At 51.4% G+C, this 11,421-nt stretch overlaps 1 protein-coding gene across 5 annotated transcripts in view; it reads left to right on the top strand.

Moving 5' to 3' along the window:
* The first annotated feature begins 662 nt into the window (after positions 1–662).
* Positions 663–11,421, top strand: part of Itga7 (integrin subunit alpha 7) — a 28,463-nt gene continuing 17,704 nt past the window's right edge. The window contains exons 1-6 of one of the 5 annotated variants that reach the window (XM_029542295.1): positions 2,893–3,303; positions 8,041–8,168; positions 8,269–8,348; positions 9,707–9,962; positions 10,469–10,600; positions 10,837–10,956. In XM_029542295.1, the coding sequence (XP_029398155.1) occupies positions 3,098–3,303; positions 8,041–8,168; positions 8,269–8,348; positions 9,707–9,962; positions 10,469–10,600; positions 10,837–10,956 (922 nt within the window). In that variant the 5' untranslated portion in view covers positions 2,893–3,097. The other 4 variants (XM_029542294.1, XM_029542293.1, XM_021204436.2 and 1 more) reach the window with 4 other exon arrangements.

Here is an 11,421-nt window from a genome sequence, read left to right as displayed (position 1 = left end):
AGATGGTTGTGAGCCACCATGTGGTTGCTGGGAATTGAACTCAGGACCTCTGGAAGAGCAGTCAGTGTTCTTAACTGCTGAGCCATCTCTCCAGCCCCCACTATATAGTTTTGTCATTTTGATAGTGTTATGTCAATGTTATAATGCAGTGTTTTTGCTTATGTGATGTTGGGAATCATAACCCATGACTTCGTGTATGTTATGAAGGAATTCTTCCATGAGCTATGCCCCAGCCTTGAGCTCTTTTGGACTTGGCTGTGTAGTCCAGTCACACTGAAGATCTTGCCTATGAGGGTTTGGAGTGAAGGAGTGCAGCTTTGAACACAGCTTGTTAATTTTACTAATTTCTAAACTCAAATGGAAGCTGTTTCCTGACCTGATGTTTGATGTGGTCCTTTCCTGACTCTCAGGGTTTCTCTAGTTTCTTCATCGCTGTTCAGCGACAGTGTTGCTCAGCACCGCAACATTTTGCTCTGGATCATCCCTTAGGGAAATATATTTGTCTTCATTACTAAGCTGGTTTAGTAGTCTTGTGTGTCCTTTCCCTCCCTTGCCCCACTATTTATAGCCAGGCTAATTTTGGGTGACCAATCTCTCTTATTTTTTGCTTCTTCCTCCTGTGGCGGGTGAGGTGACTTCTCAAATATTTGGGCAGAGGAGGTCAGAAGCAGATTCTTGGCATTTGATTTCAGTCTTGGATTTATGGGAAGCTGGTGGAGTGCAGACAGAGGCAAGCCAAGCTGCAGGTGGAGAAAGGAAGGCAGCTGGAGCTCTAAAGGCATTTTGACCTGAGTCAGAGGCCTGGGGAGGAGTCGTAAGTCCTGGGATCCATCCCAGTTGTGCTCTTCTGTGTTCTCACATGATCTCCGTTCTGGAGTTCTGAGACACAAACACACCGGAGAGGGAAGACTGGGGAACATTGAAGGTAGAATCCTGTTGCCTGTCTTACATACGCATCTCTTTTATAGCACCCGTTTAGAGGCATGCTACAGCCCTGCAGAGCATTACAAAAATGGCCAGACTATCGTAGGCAGTTTAACTGTCCTGGGGGCAAAGATTGTCCTATGATCAGAGTAAGAGCCAAAGAATAATCCTTAACAGAGAAAAGGGATAAGGGGACACGGGAGAAGCAGCTTTTAAGAAAGGGGAGGAGAGAGATCACAGGAATATGGGACATGTGGGGGGAAGAGACCGTAGAGACACTGAGAAATAGTCTGAGAAAGATCTCTAGAGTGACATGCTCAAGGTCTGTGTGTGTGTGTGTGTGTGTGTAAAAATAGAACTTCAGGCGAAGCAGTCAGAGAGGGGTGCATGCAAGACCAATGCCTAGTAAGAAAGAGAAGCCAGGGGGGCTGGAGAGATGGCTCAGAGGTTAAGAGCACTGACTGCTCTTCCAGAGGTCCTGAGTTCAATTCCCAGGAACCACATGGTGGCTCACAACCATCTGTAATGGGATCTGATGCCCTCTTCTGGTGTGTCTGAAGACAGCTACAGTGTGCTCAGACATAAAACAAATAATTCTCGAAAAAAAAAAATGAAAGAGAAGCTAGAAATCAAAGTGGAAGGCGGTAAGGTTGCTATTTTGCCAAATTATTCTCCATCTCTTCTCTTGGCTTCATTTCTTGATTAGAGTTATAAATAGCAAAGAGATGGAAAAAAAGTCCCCCCCCCCTTTGCTTCTACACCAGAGTGGGGGAAGGGAAGGGAAGTTGGGTAGGCCCTTGGGTCTCTGTGGAGAACTCTTTATTTTATTTTATTTTATTTTATTTATTTTATTTTTTTGAGGCAGGGTCTGACTATTGGAGATCACCCAACTCCTCCCGGAAGTAGCCCGAAACTCTGCATGCCATTTTCCGTTGATTCATTCAGAGACCAATTCACTATGTAGCTTTGTAGGCTGGGCTGACTTCAGCCTTGTTCACCTCTGAGACTGCAGGTGTGGGTCACCAAGCCTGGCTTCCCGTCCCCCTCTTAGGTTTGGAGACAGGGCCGCACTCTGTAGCTCTGACTGGCCTGGAACTCTCCCTGTAGACCAAGTTGCCTTCGAGATGACAGAGATCTTCCTGGCTCTGCCTATTGACTGCTGGGAATAGAAGCGTGTCCTACCACACCCAGTTTGCCATTCTTTTTTTGTTGCGTTGGAAATGACTAGTCCCTGGAAGGACCAGATAGCAGGACACACCCTTTCTATATCTTTGTCTCTTAGGTCCAGTGTCTTTCATTTTTGCCCCCTTCTAGCTCTCTCTTCCCTCTCCACAGTTTAATTTGTATTTCTTATTTTACTCTCTATTTCCTTCACTGCAGACTTTGGACTAACACTTGACCTTCCTCCTTTTCTTCGTCCCCTTCTTTCCATTTGCTCCAGTCTCCACACCTGCTGAGTGTTCTGTCTGGGCCTTTACTTCTTTCTGGTCCTCTGAATGCTGACTTTGTGACTTGTTAACACTGCCTTACTTGTGGGCTGTATGGCTTGGGAAGCGGTTTGATTCTTACAGCCTACGAGGTGCGCTGTAAGACTCCAGGGAAGGCGAAGTCAGTAAAGGACCACTCCAGATCAGGGGCCCAGGAACTTTCCTCTCCTCTGTTTTTATCAGCATATCTGTCTTCTCGGCCTCATCCCAATTCTCTGTGATTCTTCTTTCTACTATACTCTCCGCATTTCTACTATACTCAACCTCCACTTTTGGGGGCAAGGGTGGGTGAAGGAATAAGAGCACAGTGCAAAGGTGGGGCGGCAGGGCGCAAGGCAATGGGTGCGGCGGGTGCTAGACCTGAGCGGCGGGTCTGGGCATCCCCAGACCCTGGGTCTTGCGCCTGAGTCTCTGGGGCAGGGGGCGGGGAGGGGCGGGGCCTGGGGCGGTGTCCCAGAGGGGAGGCGGAGCCGGCGCCGGTGCTCCCACGGCGTGCAGTAGTTGTACTTAGCTGGTCCTGGGGCAGCAGAGAGAAGGGACTGAAGAGGGGTGCTGAGGTGAAAGATTGGAAGACCCGGGAAGATCGGCTAGATTTCGGAAACCAGAAACACCCTCGGGGAGACCTGGAGCTCCCGACGCGCGACGATTTCCTCGCACTAGCAGGGAGAGCACGGAGCGTTAGTCCCATGGCCAGGATTCCGAGGTGCGATTTCCTCCGGCCCCCCGGAATCTGCTACCTTATTACTTCCTTGCTCGCTGGACTGTTCTTACCACCGGCAATCGCCTTCAATCTGGATGTGATGGGTGCTATACGCAAGGAGGGAGAACCCGGCAGCCTATTCGGCTTTTCGGTGGCCCTGCATCGACAATTACAGCCCCGACCCCAGAGCTGGTGAGTCACCGTACCCGCCCAGAGTCCCCAGGCTCAAGCCTTGGGCTACCTTTATCCTAACTCCTCACCTATCCATCTCTCAGGTTTTCAACCATACTCTGCCCACAGGCATCCCACACTTGAAGCCTTGCCTGGTATTGTCCAGGTCCTCAGACTCAGAATCTTGCCTTGGGGGATGAGTTCCAGAGCAACATTCTTGCCAGAGACCCTCTTCCTTCTGCCTCTCCCTTCCGTTTGCATTCTTGCTCCAGCCTTGCGTCTCTGGCTCCTCTTCTACCTCAGAGGGGTGGACTGCTCCGGGAAGGGAGGGTGAGCATTCTGCCTCTGCGTAGGATGGAACGAGTGGGCAAGGGCAGAGTGGATGAGGGTGCCATGGGAGGCAAAGAGGAGAGAAAACAGAAATAGCTACTGTCAAAGCATCTCCATGAGATAGCTTGAGGGCTGCAGGGCATGGGAGGCCAGGAGTGGTGTGGCTTAACGCAGCAGGGAGACTAGAGGAAGAGCTGAGAAGGCCTGACAGTCTTCAGTGATGGTCACAGAAGTTGGCAGAGACTGTCAGAAAAATAGAGACTGTCTGAGCAGTAGCAAGAAATGGTGGCAACTGTCACCACCATCGCCAGAAACAGCAGCAGCAGCAGCAGCAGCGGCGGCGGCGGCGGCGGCGGCAAGATACAGTAAAGATACCACGCTGCTTCTGTTCCTCCTTAGGAAACTTCCAACTCCAGAAATCTCAGCAGTAGGGAAAGACAAGGAAGCCCGAGAGGCTGAGGGATAACTGACACTTTTTTCAGGACCCCTGGTAGCTAGGCACATTTGCAGCTGGTTGTGTTTCCGAGCCCTTGGTTCTTACACCATGTGACAGGAGGTGAGACCAGGAAGAAAGCTCCCCCCCCTCCCGCCAAAGGGCGTTCTCACCCATGGCCAACGCAAAAGACACACTTAAGTGTCCATTACTGGATCGATGCTGTCCTCGGGGACTGTCTTTCCCTTGGTCTGGGGGCAGGAGACAGAGATGAGAGTTTATTTCTCCTCACTCACTGGAGGTGGGGGTAGCCTTAATCTTTCTCCTTCCATTATTCCTGTCATCTGGGAGAAGGGTCTGCTCTCTGAACCTTTGGGGAAGATAGAAAACCGATGTCTCTAGCCAGTAGCAGGCTTCCTCCCTGTCTCTTCCTCCCTCCCTGCTCCTTCCCCCATCTGTTAGAGTTCCAGGCCCGGAGGCCTTTTTAGGACATGCCGAACTCTCTGAGTTATTTCCAGGCAAATTCTAGGTTATTTTTAATAGTATGGTCTCTTGTCATTTTCCCCTTCTCTAAAGGTGGCCCCTGATTCTGTCTCCCAGGGCCAAGTTAGGGGTATTCCCAGAGGGGCCTGACTGTCTGGCCTCATTTCGCTCCAGCAGGGGGCATTCTGCTGACGGGGGGGGGGGGGGGGGCACAGGGAAGCTGCCAGCTTGTTTGGCCCCTCTCTCATGTAGCCCCTGAGCACTGACAGGAAGGCTCACTGATTTCATTTTAACTTAGATAAGATTCTGTCCTTCCTACTTTGCCTGTATTTGCCACCTCACTTATTCCTATCAACTGCAAAGTGGAAGCAAACAATATCACCATCCCATGGGACTGCTCGATGGCACAAGGCCTGTAGTGAGTGCTGTGAACGTGTTCCCTGTTCTGGAGCCCTGCTGTTGGGATTCACAGAGTCTGAGAACAGCGTCTTGGATCCAGAGGTTTGGTCGGAGGGACCCCAGGCTGAACCAGCCTTTCTGGACATGGAGGGCCACTCAGACTGCACTAGGGAGGGGCTGGACCGAGGCTGAAGCTCTGGTAGGATACAGTAGTCGTGTGCTACCACTCACTGTACTCAGCAGCCAACATCACCCCCACCCCACCCCACCCCCTGCAGTCACTGAAGCTTGGGTTACTGTTCTGTTCTTCAGTCACTGAAGCCTGGGGTGGTTGGGCTCCCGGGGTGCAGCCATGAAGCAGAGTGTGGCTGGGGGGTGGCTGGGGTGCTGTGATTCCAGGGGGACCTGGCTGGGTTCTTTCTTCCAGGAGTAGGATTGGTCCTTTAGCTTCTGTCCATGAGAGCATCTTGGTTCCTTCCTGCACTTGGCTCCACTAAGCAGTGGAGGCACTGGGTGTCTCTGTGACTCCACAAGAGGCATGAACTCAGCACATTGGCACTTCCTATGGGACAAGCACAAAGACAGATTCGGCTCCCCCCGCCCCCGTACCCCCCCTCCAACAAAAGATGTTCTCTGCGATTGCAGGTTGGCACACTGCAGACTATGAGGGCTAGGTTTGTTTGCTCAGGGCATATCACCTAGATTTCCTAGGGCATCATTTTCTCCTCCTCCTCCTCCTCTTCTTTTTCTCCTGGCAACAGGTCAGGCAATGACTGACCAAGTAATTAGGCAGATGTGGTTGTAAATGGGGGCAGGCTGCTTAAAATATGTGAATGAGGATGCTCATCTGGGAGATAAGAGTTCTTACAGGATTGTGAGAGCGAGTGGGAGAATGCCCGTGGCTCCTCCCCTAGGAACCCAATCGAAAGTGCTAAAGGGTAGTTCCTCCAACCTCCAGGACCTGACCTATCGTAGGTGCTGAATAAATATCACTTTCTTGTCTTACCAGTGCCTGACTTAGGGCTTGATGTATAGTGTGGCATTAGTAAATGGTTGTGAAATGAATGATGAATATATGTCATCTTTCTTCCTCTTCCATTTTTAAAATATTTTTTTTGCTTTGCATGTATGAATATTTTGCTGGTGTATGTTCGTGTACTGCATGCATGAGCATGGTGTCTCTGAAGACCAGAAGAGGGTGTCAGATCCCCTGGAACTGGACTTAAGTATTGTCGTGAGCCAACATGTGGGTGCTGGGAATAAAACCCAGTCCTCTGCAGGACAAGAAATGCTTTATTTATATCTATCTATCTATCTATCTATCTATCTATCTATCTATCTATCTATCATTCATTTATTTTTTTTTAAAAAAATTTAATTTTTTAAAGATTCATTTATTTATTTTATGTATCTAAGTACACCATTGCTCTCTTCAGATACACCAGAAGAGGGCATCAGATCCCATGACAGATGGTTGTGAGCCACCATGTGGTTGCTGGGAATTGAATTCAGGACCTCTGGAAGAGCAGTTGGTGCTCTTAACCGCTGAGTCATCTCTCCAGCCCTATCATTTATTTTTTTGAGACAGGGTTTTTCTGTGTAGCCCTGGATGTTCTGGAACTTTCTTTGTAGAACAGGCGGACCTTGAACTCACGATCTGCCTGCCTCACCCTGCAGAGTGCTGGAATTAACATGTGCACGACCACTTATGCTCTCGACTATTACGTTATCTCTACAACACCTCACCCCTCCTATTAAAAGACCTATTTTTAATTTTTTAAATTTATGTGTTTGTGTGTGTTCTTGGTGCCCATGTAAAATTATGTGCACAGAGGTCATAAGAAGGTGTTGAACCTTCTGGAGCTGACATGACAGGCAGTTGTGAACCACCTGGGGTGAGAGCTGGGAATAGAACCCAGGTCCTCTGCAAAAGCATCACGTCTTGACTGCTGAACCGTGTCTCCAGCTGCGTGCTCCCCTGACCCCCGCTTGACACTGGCTCTGATACGGGATGACAGCTGCAAGAGTTGTGGGAACCTTTCCCCTCACCCTACACGGTCTGGCACAGTGCCCCGCAGATGCCTGTCAGTAATACTGTCCGACAGTTGTGGGCTTCACCCCCAGGATGGGACGTGGAAGAGTGTGGGAGAGAGACCTTGAGGCTCGTCCTGCTGCCTGCCATTCTTGAGCCTTTTCCTGAAGAGAGGATCTCCTAGCCGGCTGGATATCAGTTACTTCATTTGCCGTCCCAGTCACTCCTGGCTTTGGGGTCCAGTCCTGAGGGACCCAGGCAGCCTCCCAGCCTCCATTCCCAGCACAGTCCCCCTCTGGGGAAGACGCTTTGGCTGTAATCATGGAAAATTGTTCTGCCAAGAACGTTGTAGCTGAGAAAATGGCTGAGGGAGAAGACTGGGTAGGAGTGGAGGGAGAGGGGAAGAAAAAGCCGGGGATGGAGAGGATGGTCAGATGGGAAAGGGGATTCTGGATGTGGGGAGGGACTCAGGTGAGGTTAGAGGCTATGAGAAACCCTTCTCTACTTCCATGCCGGTGTGCATGACTGAGTTTGGGGTTCACAGGGCCACCGCTGGGTAGGGTCTTCGTTAGACACATGGCGAAGGGGAAGCAGATTCATTTCTAGCTTCTCGCCTGGCCCCTGAAGCTGTCCCCGAGCCACTGTGCCAGTCTGTGTGCCCGCTGCTCTCGTTCCAGGCGTTCTTGCCATTCTGGCAGGGTTTCAACTGGACCAGGGTTAGGGAGGAGGGCAGAGTCTGAGGCTGGGGCCAAGCAGGGGGTGGGGAGCTTGTCTGGAACAGGTGCCGGGCAGGGCAGTTTTCAGGCTGGCCGTGCCGGCAGGCTGCTCTGGCTGGCATGTGTGTTCCCATGTGTGTATCCATGCTATCTGTTGGTTCTTTATGTAGAGAGTAAGCACTCGTGTGACAAGATTGTAAGGCTCAGGTCTGTTAACTGTCCTTGTCAGACTTTGAGGGAAACTTTTAATTTTTTTTTCTCTTTAGTACTGAACACTCTGCTTGGCCCTGAGGAGTTGGGACCAGGGAAGCTCCAGGGTAATTGGAACACTCTGGCCTGAGTCTTGCCCTTGTCCCATCCTACAGGCTGCTGGTGGGCGCTCCCCAGGCCCTGGCTCTTCCTGGACAGCAGGCAAACCGCACCGGAGGCCTCTTTGCTTGTCCCCTGAGCCTAGAGGAGACAGACTGCTACAGAGTGGACATCGACAGGGGAGGTGTGGCCTTGGGAATGTGGAGTCGGGGCAGTGTGTGAAGAGGGGAGGGCAGGACTTGGTCTCCTGCTCCCTCCCCTGATTCCCAGGGTCTTTGCCTCAGCTAACGTGCAGAAGGAGAGCAAGGAGAACCAGTGGCTGGGAGTCAGTGTCCGGAGCCAGGGGCCCGGGGGCAAGATTGTTGTGAGTACTACTCCCTGCGACAATGCAGAAATTATGACGATGTGTGTACATTGTGTTCATGTGCACAGGAGCACCTTCAGAATACTAACTGGACACATGGCATGGTTCCTAGAACCACTGGGTGATACACAAAAGTGTAAGAGACAGTCCCGTTCCTTATCCATTTAAAAATATTTATCTATGATTTAATTTACTCACCTACACATTTGTCATAGCACTGCAGACCATTTTCTTATTTTCAGGCATTATGCTAGTTTCTGAGAGAGGAGAACTCGTGAATACAGTCGAGGTCAGGGCCTGCCAAACAGCTATGGAAAGTCTTTCTGGCCTGGGACTCACAGATATCCTCCTGCCTCTGCTTCCTGAGGGCTGTGATTTAGGTTGCGTGGTACCATGCCTTTTAGTCATGATGTCTCTCTCTCTCTCTCTCTCTCTCTCTCTCTCTCTCTCTCTCTCTCTCTCTCTCTCTCCCTCTCTCTAACTAACATTCATAGAAACACAATTATCAATAGAAGGCTGAATGTAACTAATACTAACTAAATGGTCTAGTCTCTAGTCTACAAGTCCAAAGGAAGAGTAGAAAAAAGGACTTCTGCAGGCATGGTAGTCTGAGCCATGCTTCTGAAAATTGTTAGTACTCAGAGAGGAGGTATCAGGGCACGTCCTTCTCAGAGGTGATGTCTTACAAAGGTCTAGGGACAAAGACTGGGAATGTGACTCAGCAAGGTGCTTGCTTTGCACGCATGAGCTTCTGGGTTGGATTCCTAGAATCCACGTAGAAAAGCAGTGTATGGAGGTTGTGTTTGTAGCCCCTGTATTAGGGAGGCAGAGCCAGGAGGTTCCCCGGGGATTACTGGCCAGTCAATCTAGCCCATTTGGCAGGGCCCTGGTGCCAGTGAGAGACCGTGAGCAGCTTTTGAAGAATGACACCCAAGGTTGTCTCCTAATTTCCACAAGCACCCAGCATATGTGTGTGTACACTGATATTGCACACATGCACACTGCACATATCTGAATGAACACACACACATACCAACTTACACACCAAACTTAGCATGTTGCAAAATTGTTACACGATCAGGGAAGCACACGTTTTATGTGCTGTATCCAGGTGGGATATAGGACAAAGCCATCTTCCTTTAAGTGACTACAGGTGGGATACTAGGTAAGGACTTCACACTTGCTGGGTTCAGTGTGTCAGTGATACTGGTGTGTGTGTGTGTGTGTGTGTGTGTGTGTGTGTGTGTGCGCGCGCGCGCGCGCGCGCTTGCATGGGTGTGTCTGCCATAAGCCTGCATATGAACAGCAGCTAGATCCCTGGTAAACAGGAAATGACCCGTCCTTCCACTCTCTCATAGACGTGTGCACACCGATATGAGTCTCGACAGAGAGTGGACCAGGCTTTGGAGACTCGGGATGTGATTGGCCGCTGCTTTGTGCTAAGCCAGGACCTGGCCATCCGTGATGAGCTGGATGGTGGGGAGTGGAAGTTCTGTGAGGGGCGTCCTCAGGGCCATGAACAGTTTGGGTTCTGCCAGCAGGGCACAGCTGCCACCTTCTCCCCTGACAGCCACTACCTCGTCTTTGGGGCTCCAGGAACCTATAACTGGAAGGGTGAGTCACTCGCTGGGGAGGGTGGAGAGGAGACCAAAACCTCCTCTTACCTCAGAGATGGGATCCCATCTCATGGGATGCCATCCACTGCTGGAAGCAATGGGCCAAGCATGACCACAAGTTGACCTGGGGCATTGCCTGCCGTGCCTTCCACTCCCATTATGCTAGCACGTCAATGAATGGGTAGGGTACCTATTCTCCATCGCATGGCCATGTGTTTATCTACATGTTGGCATGAGCTCCCACATACACGCCTGGGCCAGGGCCTGCATGCCCCAACACAGCAGCCCACACCTCAACACTGCCATTCCCGTCTCTGCACGCTGCCACTGGCTGAGCTGACACTCGGTGAGTGTGACGTTTGGGGGACCCCTAGAAGCTTGGGCTGGGGAGATGGTGGAGGTGGGGCTGAAGGGGGGCTGCCCATGTGCTTGTCCAGCAGAGTGTCTGGCTCGAGGGGGTGCACCTCGCTCCCACCTTGAATACTAACAGGACTGTCCTTGCAGGCACGGCCAGGGTGGAGCTCTGTGCACAGGGCTCGTCGGACCTGGCACACCTGGATGACGGGCCCTACGAGGCGGGGGGCGAGAAGGAGCAAGACCCCCGCCTCATCCCGGTCCCTGCCAACAGCTACCTTGGTAGGGACCCCTCCCCGGCCCAGGATCACTCTAACCCTCTGTTCCTTTCTCTTGCCCTCTCTCCATGTGCCCATCCTTCTGTCTCTGTCACTGTGTCTCTGGCTTCTTGGTTTCTCTCACTTTCTTCCTCTCCTTTGTCCCCTTTCACCATCTTCTGTCTGGCTCTGTCTGTACCTCGTGCTCTCTTCTCCTGCTGTCCCTTTCCCTGGTGTCTCTCCCCGACCTGCTCCCCACAGGGTTGCTTTTTGTGACCAACATTGATAGCTCAGACCCTGACCAGCTGGTGTATAAAACTTTGGACCCTGCTGACCGGCTCACAGGACCAGCCGGAGACTTGACCTTGAATAGCTATTTAGGTTTGTAAGCTCCTGCGCCCTGGGCCCTGGGGTTTGGCCCTGGCCTTCCCATTTCCCCTTTAGGGAGTATCCTTTCCTTCCCCGCCCTCCCCCAACACATGCCCAGGGAAGCGTGTATTGGGCACAAACTGCAGAAGAGAATTAGGTCCATCAATAGGCCTGAGAAGAATAGGTCTCAAAGGTGATAGTCTTGGGGGATATAAGCCAGGGGTCTCCAAGGAGGAAGACCCAGGTAGAGTGAGAGGATCAGGGTCAACCCTGCTTGGAAGGACAGTATTGACCTCTAGGGAAGTTCCTCTGAGGGGTAGATGGTGACTTAGGTTGGAGAAAGTCCTAGCCTTTTGAATCAGCCCCTCATAGCCATTTATAGCCAACTCTGCACATCAACAAGGATGAGCCGGGCGTGGTGGCGCACGCCTTTAATCCCAGCACTTGGGAGGCAGAGGCAGGCGGATTTCTGAGTTC

This window comes from Mus pahari, chromosome 9, assembly GCF_900095145.1.
Source record: "Mus pahari chromosome 9, PAHARI_EIJ_v1.1, whole genome shotgun sequence".
Classification (NCBI taxonomy): Eukaryota; Metazoa; Chordata; class Mammalia; order Rodentia; family Muridae; genus Mus; species Mus pahari.
Note: the sequence above shows the minus strand (reverse complement) of the source record. Positions and strands in the feature narration are given on the sequence as shown.